At 44.6% G+C, this 24807-nt stretch overlaps 1 protein-coding gene across 1 annotated transcript in view; it reads right to left on the bottom strand.

Moving 5' to 3' along the window:
* The window catches only part of BCAM (basal cell adhesion molecule (Lutheran blood group)), a 90647-nt gene that overhangs the window by 36218 nt on the left and 29622 nt on the right, over window positions 1-24807 (bottom strand). The window contains exon 2 of the mRNA XM_056543321.1: window positions 1677-1801. Coding sequence (XP_056399296.1) covers window positions 1677-1801 — 125 coding nt within the window. The remainder of the gene's footprint in view (window positions 1-1676; window positions 1802-24807) is intronic.

Here is a 24807-nt window from a genome sequence, read left to right on the forward strand (position 1 = left end):
AATCCAGGCTGGGATTATGTATTAAATGGGAGAACACTTGGGACGACTGACGTGGAAAAGAACTTGGGAGTCTTAGTTAACAGTAAATTTAGCTGTAGTGACCAGTGTCGGGCAGCTGCTGCCAAGGCAAATATAATCATGGGGTGTATCAATAGGGACATAGATGCCCACGACAAGGAAATAATTCTACCGCTGTACAAATCCCTAGTCAGACCACACATAGAATACTGTGTACAGTACTGGACAGACCACACATAGAATACTGTGCACAGTACTGGTCAGACCACACATAGAATACTGTGTACAGTACTGGTCAGACCACACATAGAATACTGTGTACAGTACTGGTCAGACCACACATAGAATACTGTGTACAGTACTGGTCAGACCACACATAGAATACTGTGTACAGTACTGGTCAGACCACACATAGAATACTGTGTACAGTACTGGTCAGGCCACACATAGAATACTGTGTATAGTACTGGACAGACCACACATAGAATACTGTGTACAGTACTGGTCAGACCACACATAGAATACTGTGTACAGTACTGGGCACCAGTGTACAAGAAAGATGTAGATGAGCTGGAGAGGGTTCAAAGACGGGCAACCAGAGTAATACAGGGAATGGTAGGACTACAGTACCCAGAAAGATTATCCCCAGGACTGTATCTATAACAAGGGGGCATCCTCTACATTTAGAGGAAAGAAGGTTTCTACACCAGCACAGACAGAGGTTCTTTACTGTAAGAGCAGTGAGACTACGGAATTCTTTCCCAGAGGAGGTGTCATGGGGAACTCTGTAAATGCATTTTTGGAGAATAATAACATTACAGGTTATGGATAATAGATTTCTGGGGACAGAACGTTGATCCGGGGATTTATTCTGATGCCATATTTGGAGTCGGGAAGGAATTTTTACCTCTAGTATGAGGGTTTTTTTTTTTTTTTGCCTTCGTCTGGATCAACTCAGTAGGGACTCATTAGGGTTATTGGTTGAACTTGATGGACTCTGGTCTTTTTTCAACCTTATGAACAATGTTATTATATTACTATGTAACCTATACAGCCAGTGTTATCGCTGCCAAAGTGTTTGTCACACAGCTTTCCTATAGACTTGATTGACAAATCTTTCCCGTTCCATTTGTATACAAATTCAGAAGCCTTGGACAGTAGGGTGACATGTCCAGAGGGAGAAAAATTAAGTAGCCTTATTGGTTGTCACCCAGCTCTCCCAGAAATAAAGTAGATGATGTCTGAACAGAGTTCTTAACAATTCGATAAAAGAGGATGAATTAAAGGGGTACTCCACTGTTTCAGTGTTTGGAACATTCTGTTCCGAAAGCTGTGTGCAGGCTGTTGGGGTCGTGATGTCACGGACACGCCCCCTCGTGACGTCATGCCAGTCCCTCACAATGCAAGTCTATGGGAGGGGGCGTGGCAGAGCCACGCCCCCTCCCATAGACTTGCATTGAGGGAGTGTGGCATGACGTCACGACCCCTGCAGGCCACACCCAGCATTTTGAACAAAATGTTCTGAATGCTGGGGCAGTGGAGTACCCCTTTAAGTTCTCATTTCTACAGGGAAGGTATTGCATTTATAAAGGGGATATTATCCTAGGTGGACACATGGCCAATGATGGACATACACTTTTCGGTCTCCCTTTACTTACATAGGACCACTCCACGCTGTATTTCGGAGATCCGGAGAACTTCGGCTGACACGTGAAGATGGCTTCATGACCAAACGCAACCTCAACCTTCGGTGGGACGGTGACAGTCACTGCACAGAGACAGCCTGCGAGACAGAAGCAACAAGGTCATTGGTACAGAGAGTCAGATCGGTTGTAAGTAGAGATGAGCGAACTTACAGTAAATTTGATTCATCACAAACTTCTCGGCTCGGCAGTTGATGACTTTTCCTGCATAAATTAGTTCAGCTTTCCTGTGCTCCGGTGGGCTGGAAAAGGTGGATACAGTCCTAGGAAAGAGTCTTCTAGGACTGTATCCACCTTTTCCAGCCCACCGGAGCACCTGAAAGCTGAACTAATTTATGCATCAACTGCCGAGCCGAGAAGTTCGTGACGAATCAAATTTACTGTAAGTTCGCTCATCTCTAGTTGTAAGACATGTCACAATGGTACACTCATGTATGACTCTAGAAACGATTGCCAACTGCAGGTAACTGCAGCCGACACTCGGCATAAACTACGCCACCTTCAGCACCGTACAACTCTAGTCTAGCACTAGTTTTTGGCACAATGTATAAAAGCATAAGGGTCTATTCACATGGTGAGATGAAATCACATTTTTTCTGTGTTTTGCGCAAATCGTGACCAAAACCGCAATTTGAGTGCCATATAAAGTATCTTAGCTAGTTATATCCTTAAAGGTTTATATACATTTTTCATATATATGCAATATTACATAATACTTTATATTATTAGATCAGACGGGCAATTTCTTCTTCTGGGAAAGTGTTCTGGCTTAGAAATTTAAAGGGGTACTCAATTATTATTATTATAATTTTTTTTTTTTTTTCAAATCAACTGGTGCCAGAAAGTTAAACAGATTTGTAAATTACTTCAATTTAAAAATCTTAAACCTTCCAGTACTTATCAGCTGCTGTATGCTCCACAGGAAGTTATTTTCTTTTTGAGTTTATTTTCTGTCTGACCACAGTGCTCTCTGCTGACACCTCTGTCCAGGTTAGGAACTGTCCAGAGCAAGGATAGGTTTCCTGTGGGTATTTTCTCCTACTTTGGACAGTTCCTAAAATGGAATGAGATGTCAACAGAGAGCACTGTGATCAGACAGAAAAGAAATGAAAAAAGAAAAGAACTTCCTCTGTTGTATACAGCAGCTGATAAGTACTGGAAGGATTAAGATTTTTAAATAGAAGTAATTTACAAATCTATTGAATTTTTTTGCACCAGTTGATTTAAAAAAAAAAATAAAAAAATTTAAACATTTTTTTTCCACTGGAGTACCCCTTTAAATCCACAGTCATGTTCTGAGGCTTCTAAGGGCCCATTCACACCACAGATTTTCCAAGTGGAATTCCGCTACAAAATTCAGCCTATAAAATAGGCTGCTGCAACAGAATTTCCTAGCGGAATTATTTCATTCACTGGATTCCGTTCAGTAATTTCAATGTTCAGATGTCAGAATTTCCGCATAGATGCGGAATTTGGCATCCAGATTCCTTTGGCTGAAATTCCGCATCTATGCAGAATTTCTGCGGACTTTATACAAAATGAATGCAGAATTTTCAAATGAATTCCGCATGAATCCACTGAGCACTGAAAAAAAGGACCTTTTTTCGTTTCAAAAGTTCAATTTCGCGCTGAATCTGTGTGAATTCCACACTTAATTAGCACAATATCCACATTAAGCAGAGACAAGGAAGTCCCATTGACTTCAATGAGCTTCCACAGCTGAATTCCACAAAAAATTACGCCATTTTGGATTCATGGATTGGCGCGACGCTACCGCTGTTTTAGTGCACCGACAATAAAGAAAATACGTTCACACTGTGTGCATAGGCTGCACATATTGCAGGGACAAAATTAAAGAGGTTATCCAGGAAAAAACCTTTTTTTATATATCAACTGGCTCCAGTAAGTTAAACAGATTTGTAAATTACTTCTATTAAAAAAATCTTAATCCTTTCAGTACTTATGAGCTTCTGAAGTAAAGGTTGTTCTTTTCTGTCTAAGTGCTCTCGGATTACACCTGTCTCGGGAAACGCCCACTTTAGAAGCAAATCCCCATAGCAAACCTCTTCTAAACTGGGCGTTTCCCGAGACAGGTGTCATCAGAGAACTCTCAGACAGAAAAGAACAGCCTTAACTTCAGAAGCTCATCAGTACTGGAAGGATTAAGATTTTTTAATAGAAGTAATTTACAAATCTGTTTAACTTTCTGGAGCCAGTTGATATATAAAAAAAAGTTTTTTTCTGGAATACCCCTTTAACAGCGTTTCCGCAGGGAGATTCACAGTAAGGCTGGGTTCACACCACGTTTTTTGCAATACAGTTCCCGTATCAGGTTTTTGATAAAAAACGGATTCCTCAAAATCTGACTAAACTGTATCAAAATGTGTGTACAAATTTTAATCTGAAAACCTTATACAGTTTGAAAAATGATGTCCGTTGCATCTGTTCTTTAAAGAAAAAAATTTATAAGTTTTCAACTTTTCACTCCATTATGAATAAAGTTTCACTTGTTTGATTGAAATTCCAAGAAAAAAAACTGTGGAAAGTTAAAAACCGTATGGTGAAAACCAGATGGAACCGTACGCACATACAGTTCTGTACAGTTCCCATTGACTCCCATGTTAAAAAAAAAAGTATACGTTTTAATATGGTTTTTGACACGGACCCAAAACTGTGGTAGGCTACGGTTTTCGGTACAGGAAAAAAAAACGACAAAACAGCACAGGATGCAAAACGGACACAACCTGATGCATCTTTTAAATGGAGTGTCAATACGGTTCCATACGGTTTTCGAATTAAAAGCGTATACGGGAACTGAATTGCAAAAATGTGGTGTGGACCCAGCCGTACCGATTTGGGGGCAGATTTGCCGGATTTGCTGTCATTCCTGGGAAGTATAGAGGCAAAAGGGGAGATTTATCAAAACCTGTTCAGAGGCAAAGTTACTGAGTTGCCCATAGCAACCAATCAGATTGCTGCTTTCATTTTTGAAAAGGCCTCTGGAAAATGAATAGCGACAAGAAGACTTCTAGAGGTGGTGGGATTCAGCGGCGCTGGTCAGAAGTGGACACGTCAGGTAGGTAAAAGGATGATATTTATTTAAAAAATGCAACGCGTTTCACCGCAGGTGCGGCTTCATCAGGCATCCTGATGAAGCCGCACCTGCGGTGAAACGCGTTGCATACCTTAGGGTATGTTCACACTAAGGAAATTCGGCAAGGAAAGCGCTAAATTTTCTGCGTGCATGGAGCAGAAATGATCACGCGGCAGCGTCTGGCTGCTCAAGGAGGTCCTAAGCACGATGGGAGTTGTAGTCCACGCAAGCACAAGCTTCTCAGAAGCCCACAGCAGTGGAGTGGAAAGTAAAGGGGAACAGGATTTCCTCGGGGAGGACAGTGGACGCCCAGGACTACGCTCAGTATAGAACTGATAAGGTCCTGTTCACACTATGGAGATTGCGCATTGTTCGGCTATCCTCTGTGCCGGCCTGTCCAAAGCGACAGGTGCCTGTAGCATTGCCAGGAACGCGATGGGGGTAATATTGCTGGTCTCCACAGGTTGCTCAGATTCCGTTCAATCTTCCTCTAGACTCCTGGTTCCGATGAGTGGACTGTGCAGTGGAATTCCCATTGATATCAATGGGAGGCTGCTGCTGAGAGAATCTATGTGGAATCTCCATAGTGCCAACAGGCAACCCAAAAGGACCCTATTTTCCCATAGGGTCCTTTATAGGCTTTTGGGTTGCCTGTTGGCAGCCTATAAGTAATTAACCTTGAATTACCCTCCATATATTGGCCTCCTTTGTGTGTGAATCTCCATAGTGTGAACAGGACATTATAATAACATGAACAGCAGAGAGAGCATCGGGCGCGCTATCCGTTCCAGATTGCTGGCGGAATTCATGCTTCTTGGTTTTCACTATGTTGTGCCTCCAGCTGTTGCAAAACTACAACTCCCAGCATGCCCGGACAGCCAACGGCTGTCCGGGCATGCTGGAAGTTGTAGTTTTGCAACAGCTGGAAGCACACTGTTCGGAAAACACTGATCTAGGAGTTCGAAATTTGCTGCCCTATATTACTTTTGCCCCAAAAATAGCAGGGTCTGGGAACAATCTCATTGGCAGGAGATGTGTATCTTCTACTCTACAAGATCTACAAGATTTGATGGATTGGCTCCTGACTTTATCAATAATTCAACCATTGACCTCTGATTAATACAATATTGGACATAAGTCTCCAATACTGCACTTAAAGGGGTACTCTGGTGGAAAGTACTTCTATTAAAACATCTTACTCCTTCCAGTACTTATTAGCTGCTGAATACTACAGAGGAAATTATTTTCTTTTTGGAACACAGAGCTCTCTGCTGACACCATGACCACAGTGCCCTCTGCTGACATCTCTGTCCATTTTAGGAACTGTCCAGAGCAGCATATGTTTGTTATGGGGATTTTCTCCTACTCTGGACAGTTCTTAACATGGACAGAGATGTCAGCAGAGAGCACTGTGCTCGTGATGTCAGCAGAGAACTCTGTGTTCCAAAAAGAAAAGAATTTCCTCTGTAGTATTCAGCAGCTAATAAGTACTGGAAGGATTAAGATTTTTTTTTTTTTAATAGAAGTAATTTACAAATCTGTTTAACTTTCTGGCACCAGTTGATTAAAATAAAAATAAAAGTTTTCCACCGGAGTACCCCTTTAAAAACAATAAATCACACAAGACCGGGGACCTATGTGCCAAGTGATGCCCAATACAAGACAACAACAAGTCACATGACACAAATTTCGGTCACTGCAGATTTCTAGATGGGATGACAGCCGAACAACAAAGCATGTGTCACGATTCCATCCTCTAAATGTTTCGGATGTTTTAGTCATATCCATTGTGCGGCTTAATACAATGGTATGGGCTGTGGCACTGAATGTCACACGCTGTGCGCCCTAATCCCACCACAGTCCTTATTGGCATGCAGTAGTCAGTTCCTGTCCTAATTTTGTGAATATAGGAGCTTTTCCTGATACAAAAATGTTTCGCTCTGTCTATATAGTTATGACCTTCATAGGGAACGACCTATCCATATGACTTACGATGAGGGTGTATGGGCATCATAGTGGAGGGTCCTCAGATCAGGACCACTTTCTTGTAACCATGGTGCTAAGTTGCTAAAAAAAAACTGTAAGGAACTTTGCACTGCCATGTGTTGACATTTTAGTCAAATAAGCATTAAAGGGGTACTCCACTGGCCAGCATTCGGAAGTATATGTTCCGAACGCTGTTTTCGCGCTGCGGGGGTCGGCCACGCCCCTCTTGACATCACGGCCATGCCCCCTCAATGCAAGTTTATGGGAGGGGGCGTGACGGCCGTCACGCCCCCTCCCATAGACTTGCATTGAGGGGGCATGGTCATGATGTCACGAGGGGCGTGGCCAACCCCCGCAGCGCGAAAACAGCGTTTGGAACATTTACTTCCGAACGCTGGCCCATGGAGTACCCCTTTAAAGTGTACCTGTCGCATCACAGAAAAAAATAAAGCTTTAATATGTCACTGACTAGGTTATGCAGAGGCAGACTGTTATGTGTCTAGCGTCTGTATCCGGCTCACAAATCCCTCTGTTCTGCTGCTCACTCATTCTGATATCCACTGCTCAGGAAGGGGTGTGTCCAAGGCAAGCACTGAGCCTGCCTTCATTCATCATGCTTTCACTTCGGCCTGCTGGGCTGGGTCTCTTCATCCAATCAGTGCAGACTGCTCTAGGTTCACACGACAGAATTTCCGTGTCGGATTCCGCATTGGAAATTCCGCTGCAGCAGAGTCCCATTGAAATTTAACTGGATTCTGCTGCACGGAAATTTCATTTTCCTTGTCCGCACAAAGAATGAAGACGTTCATTATTTGTGCAAAGACTGCAGGGAATGCACAGCCGTCTATGAGACGGCGCATTCCTGTGCGGTCCTAGCGCCAGCACCCCACAGTGTACAGAGATTCTCCATGCGGATATTCCATAGTCTGAACATAGCCTAACCCCTTTCTCTCTATTTTCCTGCTGCAGTCTGATAGGACAGGAGTGAGCCCAGAGGAGTACTAGTCCCGCCCTCACTTCTTGGACTTTGTCCCAGCTGGGACAAAGATGATGCTGCAGCTGGACAGGATTATGTTCTGGATGGTATGGGGACCCCTAGTGGTCTATGTTGTAAGCCATAATTTCTATACAAAGGTGATAACATTTTCTTATGAAGTATATTAGAAAGGTTATTATTTTACCAAGATGTACAACATATAAAAAGTATTTGATTCTGACAGTGCCCATTTCGGCAATACCACCTCTCTCCTGATGTGGACGCTGCAGGGAAAGAAGAACATTCCTACGGCTCATAAACAAACCCTCAATAGAGAATGAAGCCCGTATGCTGAGGATGGACATTTCCCCGTACAGGAGCTCCTGTTACCACATCCCCGCGGTTCTGGCACGAGGAGTATTAACACCGTAAAGGTCATGTTATCCCATTGGAACCTGCTGCCGGGGCTGAGCAATGCGAGCACTTGTGAGGAGGAAATGTATCATATGCACCAAGTGATCGTCATAGAAAGGAAGGAGATATTTGTTATGTCGCTATATATAGGGCACAAGGTTAGAGGGATCAAAGACGGTAGTGGCACCTGTGTCGAGTCATGGAGAGCAAGCAGAGGTCTTGAAAAAGCTGCCTAATGTCTTCTTATAAAATAAGTACAGGGGACCCATACCTATGAAGATAAATCGGGAAACCAAAAAGCACAAGAGCCGAGGCTGTGCTGGTAGGCGGCAACAAGCCGGTTTCGCGGGAATTCCGCTTCCTCTGGCCTCCTCTGGAGGCCAGAGGAAGCGGAATACCCACGAAACCGGCTTGTTGCCGCCCACCTGCACAGCCTCGGCTCTTGCGTTTTTTGTTTCCCGATCCCACCATGGCCGGCTTTTCTGTTCTTTGAAGATGATGAAATAAAGTAAATTTTTACAGGTGAGTGCAGATGCAGATTTGTTTTCTTACCCCAGATCCTGTTTGGATGTCTTTGCTCCACATGCTTCTCGCACTAGGGATCGACCGATTATCGGTTTGGCCGATATTATTGTCCGATATTCACGATTTTGGACATTATCGGTATCGGCAATTACCTTGCCGATATATGCCGATAATGCCATGCCCCCCCGCCCCGCCTTGCCTCCCCGGCCAGAGACCATTGCCGCCGCCGCTGCCCCATTGCCTCCCCCATCCGCGGTTTTATAATTACCCTGTTCCCGGGCCCGGGGTCCTACTTCTGGCTCCTGCAACGTCATCAATGCGACGTCACCGTCAGTGGGCACAGTGACAGCTCAGGCCGCCGCCGGAGCAAGAAGTAGCGCGGACCCCGGGCCCCAGGAACAGGGCAATTATAAAACTGGGGATGGGGGAGGCAATGGGGCAGCGGCGGTGGTGGTTGGACTAGGGAGGACCCCAGGACAGGCAGGGGGAGAGAAGAAGGCGGCGGCGGTCTCTGGCCCCGTAAAAGCCGCTGCAGTTCATTTATTTAAAGCGCCCGCTTTAAATCATTGATCTGCAGCGGCTTCTGCGTGGCCTGGTTGGGGGGATAGCTGATAACTTATACCGGAATATCGGTATAAGTTATCGGCTATCGGCCTGAAAGGTCACAGATTATCGGTATCGACCCTAAAAAATTGATATCGGTCGTTGAGTGGTGCCGTCCTATCTCTCCTCTACTGCCTCAGTATGATTGATATTTTGTTCCTTAGGTGTCCAGCAGCAGCTAATTTCCCTCTTCCCATTGAGAACACATGCATTCTCTGCCAAGTTGAGCATGCGCATATATGGGAGAAGATGAGGTGGAATTGCTTTTGGCCTAATAAGCGTTCAGGCTGACACCTATCAAAGGTCTACAGCCAGCTCATAGGGGTTCCCTAAACCTGTTTCATCGCTGCAGTCAATCAAAGGCCTCAATGGACTCGATCACACTACGAAAATTCTGCCTAGAATATCCTCAAGGGGCAGATTTCACTTATCATATATAGCCTCTTCCTGAAAGTTTACTAGTTAAAAGGGTTCTCCCCCATAAGGTGATTTTAGTACATACCTGGCAGACAGTAATGGACATGCTTAGGAAGGATCTGCGCTTGTCTTCGGGCTAAATGGCTATGCTGTGAGATTATCATAACACTGTGGCTAGCTTTTTGTGAACTGGTATTTCCTGTTTGAGTTTTCCTTTTTTGCCTACAAATCCCATAATGCCATTTTCCTCCCTCCCACACATCAGCCACCCCACCCATTGAAACATAAATGAGCTGCATCCATTCAAAAGACCTGTGTTTTCAAATCAAGTTGCCTACAGCTGTTGCATTAGTTGCAGATTGATCTCTCTCCCACCAAGCGATCCCTCCACCCATTGAAGCAGACAGGCTCCCTGTCATCAGCTGACTAGTGAGTCAGGTCTCGGCCGCATTGCAACCTGGGAAAAATCTGAGACAACAGTCATTTTGTATGCTGTTAAAAATGAATATTGGGGTGAAAATCACCGAAGAATTGTAAGAAAACCATCACACACAGGTACAGACACTATATTATGGACTACACTAACTTTACAGCCCCTGTAGCATAGTCAAATAAAAAAAAATAATAATAATTGAATACCCCTTTAAATGGCGCAGGCATATAGTATAAATAAAACATTGGCCGAAGTACCCGAACTGCAGGATAGAAATGGACTGTAAAACATTTGTACATGTGTACATTTTGCAACATAGGCTTAGACAGTTTTATAAATAATGAAATCAGAAAATGGCACAAATTTTGGCTCTGTAAGCAGGAATACAGACATTCCAAAATGCGCCGTGCTCCTTTTAATATACAATAAATCATTTCTCATATAATTATAAGACTGCAGTATAAGACTCCATAAATCTGCCTCATAGTGCTCTGCTATATGTTCCGTATGACAAGCTGAACACACATCACACATGAACAGTCTCACGGTCTGACCCGATGCGGCTATTTCTAACTCTAAATATTTGACTATTTCTGGTGCTGTGGGAAACGGAAAAATCCAGATCTCCGGGCCTGTCCGTCATACGTATACCCGCGCTCTGCTGCATTATTTTTATCTATTCTACTATTCTCAGAGTAATAAAGGTCTGAATAACTGTGGGGAAAATAAAGTTATGTCTTTCCCTTTTTTGTACATTACTGAAGTGCTGTCTGCAGCGTACACAGATAACAAAGATAAAAATACGGAGCCTTTCGGGAGCTGCTTGACACCAGCGGACTCCTCACCTTCAGATACAGGAGTGTAGTGACTATGGAACACTAATGTCAAACCGGCATTCGTTTAGAGCGTCGGGTGCAGCGCCGGAGGCTCGTGACGTCACGGCCATGCCCGCTCTTGATGTCACGACCACGCCCCCTCAATGCAAGTCTATGGTAGGGGGCGTAACGGCCATCACGCCCCCTCCCATAGACTTGCATTGACGGGGCGTGGCCGTGACGTCCCAAGCAGGGCATGACCGAAGTTTGCTCCGTGCACCAGATGTCTGGGGTGCCACAGCCGGGATCGTGGGGGTCTCCAGCGGAGGGACCCCCGCGATCTCGGCTGTGGCACCTCAGACATCCGGTGCACGGAGCGAACTTCGCTCCATGCCGGATGACTGGCAATGCGTGGTGGAGGCTCGTGACATCACGGTTACGCTCAGCTCGTGACGTCACGGTTACGCTCAGGCGTGGCCGAGATGTCAGGAGCAGGGCATGACCGTGATGTCACAAGCCTCCGGCGCTGCACCCAACGCTCTAAACGAACGCTAGGTGCAGCAGTGAGATCACGGGGGTCCCCAGGGGCGCATAGGAGATAAGATGTCTAGAATGGAGTACCCCTTTAAATTCTTGACATTCCCTCAATGAGGTAGTCACCATGAATAGTTTTCATTTAACAGGTATGTCTTATCAAGAGTTTATTTTGGTTAATTTGTGTTTAAGACACCTTTTGACAACTGTTGTTAGAGATGAGCGAAGTTACAGTGATTCGATTCGTCACGAACCTCGTGGCTCGGCAGTTGCTGACTTTAGCCTGCATAAATTAGTTCAGCTTTCAGGTGCTCCATGAAAAGGTGGATACAGTCCTAGGAGAGTAAAAATGTTCATCTCCACAACCCATGATAAATTCCTACCATAGTGTTCAACCAACCACTGTTCTAATCCACATTATGGCATAAACCAAGTAACGAAGAACAATGACAGTCCATCATGTAGAAAATTGCAAGAACTTAGAAGATATCCTTAACTACAGTCATACAAACCATTAAACGCTAAGATGAAACTGACTCTCAAGAGGGCCACCCCAGGAAAGGAAGACCAAGAGTAAGGTCGGGTTCACACCACATTTTTGCAATACAGTTCCCTTATACGTTTTTGATTTGAAAACCGCACTGAACCGTATGCATTGACTCTCCATTGAAACCCGTATGCCAAAAGATACATCAGGTTTTGGCCGTTTTGCACCCTGTACGGTTTTGTCATTTTTTTTCCCGTACCCAAAACCGTAGCCTACCACAGTTTTTGGTCCGGGTGAAAAACCGTATTGAAATGTATACGTTTTTCTTAACATGGGAGTCAATGGGAACCGTACAGAACCGTATGTGCGTACGGTTCCATCCATCCATTTTCACCATATGGTTTTTGACTTTGCACAGTTTTTTTCTTGGAATTTCAATCAAACAAGTAAAACTTTATTCATAATGAGGTGAAAAGTTAAAAGCATATATGTTTTTTTCTTAAAAAAACACATGGAACCGGACATCTTTTATTTTTTATTTTTTTTAAACCGTATACGGATTAAAATTTGTACACACGTTTTGATACAGTTTATTCCTGTTTTGAGGAATCCGTTGAGGAATCCGTTTTTCATCAAAAACCTGATACGGGAACTGTATTGCAAAAACGTGATGTGAACCCAGTCTGACCTCTGCAGAGGATAAATTCATTATGGTTACTGGCCACAGAAACCACAAATTTCCAACACCTCAGATTACAGTCACATGAATGCTTCACAGAGATAAAGTACCAAACTTGGATAATCACGCCTTATGATCCAATTGCTGCAAAAAAGGAACAACATCAATACGAGGAGAATTGCTTGGGCCAAGAAACACAAAGAATAGACATTAAACGATTGGAAATCTGTACTTTGGTCTGAGGAGTCAAAATTTTAGGTTTGTGGTTCTAACCAATATGTGTGGTACTTGAATAAATCACCATTAGAGTCACTAGCAAACCAAACCTCACACCGTCTCACCTCCTTATGAATGCTTTGCGGTGGGCAAAGCATTCAGAAGGAGGTGAGACGGTGTGAGGTTGGTTTGCTAGTAACTCTAATGGTGATTTATTCAAGCCGACGCTGGGAGCTTGTGACGTCATAGCTCCGCCCCCTCATGATGTAACGCCCCACCCCCTCAGTGCAAGTCTATGGGAGGGGCCCCCTCATTATGCCACGCCCCGCCCCCTCCCATAGACTTGCATTGAGGGGGCGGGGCGTGGCATAATTAGAGGGTGGGGCTATGACGTCAAGAGCTCCCAGCGCCGGCTCCAGTGTTCGGAACAGTTTGTTTCAAACGCATAGCAGCGAAGTACCCCTTTAAAAAAATCGAAAATCTAACACAAATTCTGATTTGTTGAGCTCTTTTTTGTTTATAACTCAATTCCATGTATTCCTTCATAGTATTGCTTTTTTTTATGTGAAAAAAAAAAATAAATAAATAAATAAATAAAAAAAAACAAGAAAAACCAAGAAATGAGGAGTCTCCATTTTTTAATTTTGACTGGAACTGTACATATACAACTTTTTCCCTTCTGATGGCCGACGATCACTATCGTTATTAACAAGACGCCGGGTAATTATAGGGTATCGCATTAGACGTTCTCTATACAGGACGCTTCGGGGTATCGGAATAGACGTTCTACCTACAGGCGGCTTCAAACAAAACAATAAAAAAGACGTGTGTTATTATTAGCAATTATTGTCAGACAGAAGGAAGTGAATGGGACTCACACGGCACAGTCTGAGCTGATGGTAACTGTAGCAGTAGATTGAAACCCAGGACTATAGCCATCCCTATTGTAGATCTGTGGTAAATTTTGATGGTAGTTTTCCCGCCTTTTTCTGTTGCTATCTCTGGGCAAGTTCTGCTCAGGTATAGCAACTGGTTTTTATTGGTCACTTCTTGGATCCATGTGACATAGTGACAAGGGAAGATTCTTCCCTTGCTCCCAGCAACAGGCAGATGATTGGGAATTGATTTCCCATGTGACCTGCATATATGGGTATAAAAATAGCAGCAGGTTTAGGGTTTTTTGTGTCAGCTCCCCTGCGTGAAGAAAAGTATCCAAGGGTATGCCAGTTTTACCCTCTCCCTTATGGAATTATTTGTTTTCATGGATCTTTTTTAGACGGCAATAAGTGAAAGATGGAAGAACTTGACCTTAATCAGTTTCCTTTGCAGGGTCCTAACAGTGACTCCCAGTATTCAGATACATTTATCCCTAATCAAAGCTCTAAAACTGACCTTAAAGGGTTACTCCACTCCCCAGCGTCTGGAACAATGAGTTCCGAATGCTGGGTGCGAGCTTCCGTGTTCACGCCCACCCCCTCGTGGTGTCACGCCCCGCCCTGTGATGTCACACCCCGCCCCTTTAATGAAAGTCTATGGGAAGGGGGCGCGATGGCCGTCACACCCCTTCCCATAGACTTGCATTGACGGGGTGGGGCGTGACCTCATGGGGCAAGGCGTGATGTCACGAGGGGGGTGGGCATGAACACAGAAGCTCACACCCAGCGTTCGTAACTCATTGTTCCAGACGCTGGGGAGCGGAGTAACCCTTTGAAAGCAACAAGATGGCTCAAGGACCCAAAGACAAAAACCAAGGCTGAGCAGTACTGAGCTAAGGGGAAAATGCAGCAAGATCAAACTGAGAGGAAGAACTACAAGACACAAATAGGGGATAAGTAGCTGATCGTGTGGGTCTGACCGCTGGGACCCCCGCGATCTCAGGAACGGGACCCTGGCTCTCAGTGAGGAGTACGTGAGGTAGACACATTTCGATTGGAGCGTCAAAGAGACTTGAATACAGCACTCGGGCATCATCATCATCGCCTATAGAAATGAATGGGGCGTGTGCTGTCTACCGGTAGATTCTTCCCTTGCTCCCAGCAACAGGCAGCTGATTGGGAATTGCTTTCCCATGTGACCTGCATATATGGGTATAAAAACAGCAGCAGGTTTAGTTTTTTTTTGTGTCAGCTCACCTGCGTGAAGAAAAGTATCCAGGGGTATGCCAGTTTTACCCTCTCCCTTATAGTATTATTTGTTTTCATGGATCTTTTTTAGACGGCAATAAGTGAAAGATAGAAGAACTTGACCGCTCCCATTCCAGAGAACGCAGTGGGTCCCAGCGGTTGATCCTGTCAATAGGGGATTAGTTAATTTTTGCTGGAGTTCTCCTTTAATGATGAAGTTACAAATACTTAAGTTACAAGTGATCTTTTTATACCTAGGTCGGTAACCATGACAAGGGGGCATCCTCTACGAGGAAAGAAGGTTTCACCATCATCACAGACAGGGATTCTTTACTGTAAGAGCAATGAGACTATGGAACTCTCTGCCGCATGATGTTGTGATGTCTGACTCAAAAAACAAGTTCAGGGGAAGGGGGGCCTGGAGGTTTTTCTGGTAGAATATAATATTACAGGTTATGGATGCTAGATTTATGGAGATAGAACGTTAATCTAGGGATTTATTCTAATCGCCATATTGGGGGCGGGAGGGAATTTTTTTTCAGGCTTGGAGCAATTGACATCGGCATCGTTGGGGGATTGCCTTCCTCTGATTCAACACAGAATGGATTTAAGTTGAACTTGATGGACTTATTTTCAAGCTTGCAAACTATGTTACTATGCATGGCTATGGGTAAATGGATGGAACTTTTCTCTATGGGAGAGCCAGAGATATAAGTTTACAGTGCTCAGGTATCTCTGGCTCTCCCATAGAAATGAATGGAGGGTGAGTGCTGACCACCACTCAATGTGCGAGGAGAGCCAGAGCGCCGTGCAGAAGATTGCGGGGGTCCCTTTCCTTTGGGTAGGGGAAAATTGTCTGCAGCTCGCAGCTCCTCCCTGATAGGCTGAGGCCGCATACACCACTCTCTGCTCTCAGTTCTGAAGGGAGCGCAAGAATCTTTATAACACTGGCAGAGTAAGACAGCAGCCGTGACATCAGTGTGCTCCTGAAGCTCTGCCTGTGCCCCAAGCCACAACAGATTAAGAAGCATAGCGGCCAAACAGAGCGCCGTATCTGGTGGGGGTAAGTATAATTTTAATCAGTGTCACTTGCACAACAAGCCTTTACCAACAGGTTGTGCGGGTGACACTGACGACAGTTTTCCTGTAAAAACAGCTCAGATGTACTTGGATACACTTCTAACATTAGACTTTTAGGGCACTTAGACAAGTTTTATGGCTATCGGTGAAGTTCAGGTCTGGTATGAACAGCACTTGCCAAAGTTCAGCGGATCGGATGAACCAAACTTTTGAAAAGTTTGATCATCTCCAACCAGACAATAGTTGTTTTGTGACCTGTCACTCATACCATACTTACATGATGTAATCCCAAATCATTCTCATACTATACTATATGTGAGCCTATCTCGTAATACAGATACATGGGGTGATCCTAAATCCATCTCACAGCATCATTTAGGGATGCATTTCTTTTTTAATCAATAAAGTGATAAATATTTAAATGATAATGTATGTTTTATACAGTTTCGCTTTCCTTAAATGTGAATCTATTAAACAAAGCACGGATGACTGATCCCCACATTATGGAGTTTATCTTTGAATGACAAGGACATCAAGTGCCTAAATATAAGGTCCTAAATATAAATTATGTTATTTATTTATAGTGTTGAGCGGCATAGGCCATATTGGAATTCGCGAATATTCGTGAATATATGGACGAATATTCGTCATATATTCACGAATATTCGCGTTTTATTTTCACATATGAAAATATTCGCATGTACGAAAATTAACGTATGCGAAAATTTGCATATTCAAAAACCCGTACAAGCAAAACTTCGCATATGCGAAAATTAGCATATGTACATTTTCGCATATGCGAAAATTCACACACCAGTCTCACACAGTAGTATTACAGCCTTCTTTACACTACAAAAGCTGGAAGCAGAGAGGGGTGATCACTGTGATGTGTACTGTGAAAAAAAAAAAACGAATATTCGTAATTACGAATATATAGTGCTATATTCGCGAATATGCGATATTCGCGAATAAAATTCGTATTGCGAATATTCGCGAGCAACACTATTTATTTACTGGTTTGGTCCTTTCTTTGTGAACCATCAGGTGAATCCAATGGTGAACATATTAACAAGGCTATTTTTTATACATCAACTGGCTCCAGAAAGTTAACAGATATGTAAATTACTTCTATTAAAAAATCTTAATCCTTCCAATAATTATCAGCTGCTGAAGTTGAGTTGTTCTTTTCTGTCTGGCAACAGTGCTCTCTGCTGACATCTCTGTCTGTCTCGGGAACTGCACAGAGTAGAAGAGGTTTGCTATGGGGATTTGCTTCTAAACTGGACGGTTCCCGAGACAAGTGTCATCAGAGAGCACTTTGGCTCCTTTCACGCTATGAAAAGGACCCATAAAATAACACCCGTTATAAAATCGCAGGAGATCGCGGGGTAAAATGGCCATTAGAAAAGCCCTAACTTACGTAAGTAAATCCCATTATAGTCTATGGGATTGTTCTAATACACGTTTAAACCCATTCTCGCCCGTCATTCATAACGCACGTTATTTTGGGACGGGAGATAGTAGCGGGAGAAATAATGCATGCACTATTTCTCCCGTTACTATCTCCCGTCCCAAAATAACGTCCGCTATGAATGACGGGCGAGAACGGGTTAAAACGTGTATTAGAACAATCCCATAGACTATAATGGGATTTACTAACGTAAGTTAGGGCTTTTCTAATGGCCTTTTACCCCGCGATCTCCTGCGATTTTATAACGGGTGTTATATTACGGGTCCTTTTCATAGTGTGAAAGGAGCCTTAGACAGAAAAGAACAACTCAATTTCAGCAGCTCATAAGTACTGAAAGGATTAAGATTTTTTAATAGAATTCATTTACAAATCTGTTTAACTTTCTGGAGCCAATTGATATTTATACATTTTTTTTTTTCCTGGATTACCCCTTTAATACATTACCAGTCTGTGGTGTAAGTAACTCTGGTCCGATCAATGCCCGTTTCTGTATTATTCTGTCCTTTATATCGATTTCAGTGCAGCACACATGGCTATTTATAGCAAAATCCTATAAGATACATAAACCGATACGCAGTCTAGTCATCGATCACTGAGGAATTGCTTGCAGAAACCCTTTGTTGAAGTTATCAAAGTATCTAACCCCCTATATGGCAAAAGAAACTAAATGCTGGAGGCATTGGAAGTTTCTTGGTAAATGGCATCACTCACTTATTAATATGTACGGCTACCATACTCCTTCATTCTATCCTCTTTCTTTCAGCAATAGGACTTCTCTCGTGCTACACCCACCCAATGAAATTACTTCCAAGTGCCATTAGGCCCATTCCTGACATCCGCACCTTTATTGAAGCTGCAAATGGCTCATGTAACACATCACAGACACCTCTGCTGTACTCAACATTCTACACTTGTATCACTGAGCACTTCATTACTTTGTTGGCATTAATACTGGCTGGACAATCAGTTCACGAAACAGTGCTCAGTCCTTTGCTTCTATATTGCCCGGCATCTGTCACGTCAGATGTCACTTGTTAAACTGGTGACACATTGCAGTAGGGGTTAACAAACATACTCTAGACACATCATTCTTTAGAGTGCTTTATTTCCATAAAAAAAACTTTTTTTTTATATCGCCTTTAAATAGGCACTGTCAGATACAAAAAATTTTGATATGTTGTAAAGCATGTATAACCAATAGGTTTTGCAATTGCTTTCATTTGAAGATTTTCAGTATTTCATACTGAAAAAGTCAGTCAAACAACCGCCCCTCCCCCTGCCTGCTCGGACACATACTAGTCCTGCTGTGTCCATGAGTCATCACCAATGTCATGGACACACTTCCTTGATTGACAGCTGTGAGCGCAGGGCTCAGAGCTGGAGGAAAAATCCTCCCACTGTCAGCTTGTGTCCCGCTTCTGTCAGTGAGGACAAGCTGGGAGTTGTAGTTTTGCTAATGCTAGGGGAGATGTGAGCAGACAGTATACTGAGGGAGGGGGCGGAGACCTGCACAGTGAGGCCACGCCCCCTCCCTTTGCGAGGGATTCAGACTAGTGAGCTAAATTAAATGTGTAATAAAAAAATAAATACAGGTGCTAGACACATAAAAAAAAATTTGTTGGATCTGACGGGTGCGCTTTAAGTGTAAGAGAGGCGTGGCCAGCGCATGCGTCACAACGGCTAGAGGGAGAGAGCTCACTCGCTGCTTCTAGTGACAGTTTGTCTCTGTGTAATGCACATTGATGGCGCACGCACTGGCTTACTCCACAGGGCCGCCATGGGCAGCCGAGTCCTATGTATGAATAAACAGGAGTAGGGGACATGACATCTGTGTAGCAAGGCGTTGCGTGGGCATAGCTAACCACAGGCCACGCCTCTCCATTGCTCGGGAACAGTATCCTTTTTTTTTAATGGAGATAAAGAAACCAAATCTCCAAAGAAAGGTAATGCCTAGAATATGCTTGTTTACCTCTATTGTAATGTTTTGCCAGTTTAACAAGTATATATGGTAATGGTCAGGTCGGCACTTCCGACCGTGGTGGTGGTGAGGGCGCACAAGGTGGAAATAAGCCTGTATATAGAATAAGCAACACAGCACTCACTGGTAATGCTAAATCATGTGGATTTATTGATCCATAGTAGAAATCATGACATGAAGGACGCGTTTCGGCATGTTGCCTTCTCAGCTTGCTGCCTAGGCAGCAAGCTGAGGAAGGAAACATGCCGAAACGCGTCCTTCATGTCATGATTTCTACTGTAGATCAATAAATCCACATGATTTAGCATTACCAGTGAGTGCTGGATTCCTTATTCTAACACGTATATATGACTTGGTGGGTTACAATATACAGTTCACATCAGGCAGAAACAAAATAATTTAAGCTAGGTTCCCATTCCGTCTTCCCTTTACGCTTGTGGTATACATTGGCCACCTGTCGAAAACTGTTGCCAACATATGTTCCATCGCAGTCCTGACAGGCCCGTTGAATTTATTGGACTGAAGTAGTCAACTATCGACTACCACCCGCCCTTTTTCCAAGCGTAGATATGTTAATGGACTCAATAGTGCGGTCTGCTATGCTGCCGATTCTTGCAAAATAAACATACACCTTAGAAAAAATGGATGAAACGTAGTCACTAGTGGACTATATCTGTCTATTATACTAAATAAGCTCATCATAGCCTTATGCATGTATCTACTATCGACTATATTTATGAGGCACATTTTAGTAGATTATATTGTAAAGACTACACGCAAAATCCAGGCTCCTTTCGCAGGGGCAGTTTTACTAACCAACTTTATGCAAGTCGATTGGCGCCTGTTAACTTGTATTTTCATGTTAAGGGGTACTCCGGTGAAAAACATTTTTTATTTAGGTCTTTATAAGTCAACTGATGCCAGAAAGTTGAACAGATTTGTAAATGACTTCTATTAAAAAATCTTTACCCTTCCTGTACTTTTTAGCAGCTGTATGCTACAGAGGAAATTCTGTTCTTTTTGAATTTCATTTTTGCCTTGTCCACAGTGCTCTCTACTGACACCTCTGTCCGTGTCAGGAACTGTCCAGAGCAGCATAGGTTTGTGCTGCTCTGGACATTTCCTGATACGGACATCAGGTGTCAGCAGAGAGCACTGTGGACACGACAAAAAAGAAATTCAAAAAGAAAATAATTTTCTCTGTTGCATAGAGCTGCTAAAAAGTACTGGAAGGGTAAAGATTTTTTAATAGAAGTCATTTACAAATCTGTTTAACTTTCTGGAACCAGTTCATTAAAAATAAAAAAAAATAAAAAGTTTTCCACCGGAGTACCCCTTTAAAGCGATTGTGATGGGTTTGTATGAATGATTATTCACGCAAAAGGTTGTTTACACGATGTGTCCACCGATTTTATGTGGACATAAAAATTATCATTTGTTGACAGCAAATGATAATTTTTATGTCCACATAAAATCAGTGATCAGCTGATCAACACGTTGTCATGATGCCGGCTGGCAGAAGGTGGATCCTCTGTGCCAGAGAGGGATTGGCGTGGACCGTGCTAGTGGACCGGTTCTAAGTCACTACTGGTGTTCACCAGAGCCCGCCGCAAAGCGGGATGGTCTTGCTGCAGCGGTAGTGACCAGGTCGTATCCACTAGCAACGGCTCAACCTCTCTGACTGCTGAAGATAGGCGCGGTACAAGGGAGTAGACAGAAGCAAGGTCGGACGTAGCAGAAGGTCGGGGCAGGCAGCAAGGATCGTAGTCAGGGGCAACGGCAGGAGGTCTGGAACACAGGCTAGGAACACACAAGGAAACGCTTTCACTGGCACAATGGCAACAAGATCCGGCGAGGGAGTGCAGGGGAAGTGAGGTATATATATGGAGTGCACAGGTGAACACACTAATTAGAACCACTGCGCCAATCAGCGGCGCAGTGGCCCTTTAAATCGCAGAGACCCGGCGCGCGCGCGCCCTAGGGAGCGGGGCCGCGCGCGCCGGGACAGGACCGACGGAGAGCGAGTCAGGTACGTGAGCCGGGGTGCGCATCGCGAGCGGGCGCCAGCCGCATCGCGAATCGCATCCCGGCTGGAGGCGGTATCGCAGCGCACCCGGTCAGTGGATCTGACCGGGGCGCTGCAGCAGCAAGAGTGTAGCGAGCGCTCCGGGGAGGAGCGGGGACCCGGAGCGCTCGGCGTAACAGTACCCCCCCCCCCCCCCTTGGGTCTCCCCCTCTTCTTAGAGCCTGAGAACCTGAGGACCAGACTTTTATCTAGGATATTGTCCTCAGGTTCCCAGGATCTCTCTTCAGGACCACAGCCCTCCCAGTCAACCAGAAAAAAGGTTTTCCCTCTGACCTTTTTGGAGGCCAGTATCTCCTTTACAGGAAAGATGTCCGAAGAACCGGAGACAGGAGTGGGAGAAATAAGTTTAGGAGAGAAACGGTTGAGGATGAGTGGTTTAAGAAGAGAGACATGAAAGGCATTAGGAATACGAAGAGAAGGAGGAAGAAGAAGTTTGTAAGAGACAGGATTAATCTGGCACAAAACTTTGAAAGGACCAAGATAGCGTGGTCCCAATTTGTAGCTGGGAACACGGAAGCGGACATATTTAGCGGAGAGCCATACCTTGTCTCCGGGAGAAAAAATGGGGGGAGCTCTTCTTTTCTTATCAGCAAACTTCTTCATGCGTGATGAAGCCTGTAAGAGAGAATTTTGGGTCTCTTTCCATATGGTGGAAAGATCACGAGTTATTTCATCCACAGCGGGCAAACCAGAGGGCAAGGGAGTAGGGAGGGGGGGAAGAGGGTGACGGCCGTACACCACGAAAAATGGGGATTTGGAAGAAGATTCAGAGACTCTGAAGTTATACGAGAATTCGGCCCATGGTAGAAGATCTGCCCAGTCATCCTGGCGGGAGGAAACAAAATGCCGTAAATAATCACCCAGGACCTGGTTAATTCTTTCTACTTGCCCATTGGATTGAGGATGATAAGCAGAAGAAAAGTTTAATTTAATCTTGAGTTGTTTACAGAGAGCCCTCCAGAATTTTGACACGAATTGGACGCCTCTATCCGAGACGATCTGCGTGGGCAACCCGTGAAGACGAAAAATGTGTACAAAAAATTGTTTTGCCAACTGAGGCGCTGAAGGAAGACCAGGAAGAGGAATAAAATGTGCCATCTTGGAAAATCGATCAACGACCACCCAAACAACAGTGTTGCCACGGGATGGGGGTAAGTCTGTAATAAAGTCCATACCAATCAGAGACCAAGGCTGTTCGGGGACAGGCAGAGGGTGAAGGAGACCAGCAGGCTTCTGGCGAGGAGTCTTGTCCCGGGCACAGACAGTGCAGGCCCGCACAAAATCAACAACATCCGTCTCCAGAGTCGGCCACCAATAGAAACGAGAGATGAGTTGCACGGATTTCTTGATGCCCGCATGGCCTGCGAGATGGGAGGAGTGACCCCATTTGAGGATTCCGAGGCGTTGGCGTGGAGAGACGAAGGTCTTCCCTGGAGGAGTTTGCCTGATGGAGGCTGGAGAAGTGGAGATCAGGCAGTCAGGAGGAATGATGTGTTGCGGAGAGAGCTCTACTTCCGAGGCATCCGAGGAACGAGAGAGAGCATCGGCCCTGATGTTCTTATCGGCAGGGCGAAAGTGAATTTCAAAATTAAACCGGGCAAAGAACAGAGACCACCTGGCCTGGCGAGGATTCAGCCGTTGGGCAGACTGGAGGTAGGAGAGATTCTTGTGATCGGTGTAAATAATAACTGGAAATTTTGATCCCTCCAGCAGATGCCTCCATTCCTCAAGTGCTAATTTAATGGCCAGTAGCTCTCGATCCCCGATGGAGTAGTTCCTCTCCGCCGGAGAGAAGGTCCTAGAAAAAAAACCACAGGTAACAGCATGCCCGGAAGAATTTTTTTGTAGAAGAACCGCTCCAGCTCCTACTGAGGAGGCATCAACCTCCAATAGGAAGGGTTTAGATGGGTCAGGTCTGGAGAGCACGGGAGCAGAAGAAAAGGCAGACTTAAGCAGTTTAAAGGCGTCTTCCGCTTGAGGAGGCCATGACTTAGGATTGGCATTCTTTTTGGTTAAAGCCACGATAGGAGCCACAATGGTGGAAAAATGTGGAATAAATTGTCTGTAATAATTGGCGAACCCCAAAAAACGTTGAATAGCACGGAGTCCGGAGGGGCGTGGCCAATCTAAGACGGCAGAGAGTTTGTCTGGATCCATTTGTAGTCCCTGGCCAGAGACCAAGTATCCTAGGAAAGGAAGAGATTGACATTCAAACAGACATTTCTCCATTTTGGCATAAAGTTGGTTGTCACGAAGTCTCTGAAGAACCATGCGGACATGCTGGCGGTGTTCTTCTAGGTTGGCAGAAAAAATCAGAATATCGTCCAGATACACAACAACACAGGAATATAAGAGATCACGAAAAATTTCATTAACAAAGTCTTGGAAGACAGCAGGGGCGTTGCACAGGCCAAAGGGCATGACCAAATACTCAAAGTGTCCATCTCTAGTGTTAAATGCCGTTTTCCATTCATCCCCCTCCCTGATGCGGATGAGATTATAAGCACCTCTTAAGTCCAGTTTGGTAAAGATGTGGGCACCTTGGAGGCGATCAAAGAGTTCAGAGATAAGAGGTAGAGGGTAGCGGTTCTTTACCGTGATTTTATTAAGACCGCGGTAGTCAATGCAAGGACGTAGGGAGCCATCTTTTTTGGACACAAAGAAAAATCCAGCTCCGGCAGGAGAGGAGGATTTGCGGATAAAGCCCTTTTTTAAATTTTCCTGGATGTACTCAGACATAGCAAGAGTCTCTGGGGCGGACAGAGGATAAATTCTGCCCCGGGGTGGAGTAGTGCCCGGGAGGAGGTCAATAGGACAGTCATAAGGCCTGTGAGGAGGTAGAGTCTCAGCTTGTTTTTTGCAAAACACATCAGCAAAGTCCATATAGGCCTTAGGAAGACCAGATACCGGGGGAACCACAGGGTCACGGCAGGGAGTACTGGGAACCGATTTAAGGCAGTCCTTGAAACAAGAGGTACCCCAGCTCTTGATCTCCCCTGTGGACCAATCCAGGGTTGGGGAATGGTGTTGAAGTCAGGGTAGTCCAAGGAAAATTTCGGAAGTGCAATTGGGGAGGACCAAAAACTCAATTTTTTCGCGATGAGGTCCGATGCACATTAGGAGGGGCTCCGTGCGGAAACGTATGGTACAGTCCAATCTTTCATTGTTA

Source organism: Hyla sarda, chromosome 10, assembly GCF_029499605.1.
Source record: "Hyla sarda isolate aHylSar1 chromosome 10, aHylSar1.hap1, whole genome shotgun sequence".
In the NCBI taxonomy this organism is placed as follows: Eukaryota; Metazoa; Chordata; class Amphibia; order Anura; family Hylidae; genus Hyla; species Hyla sarda.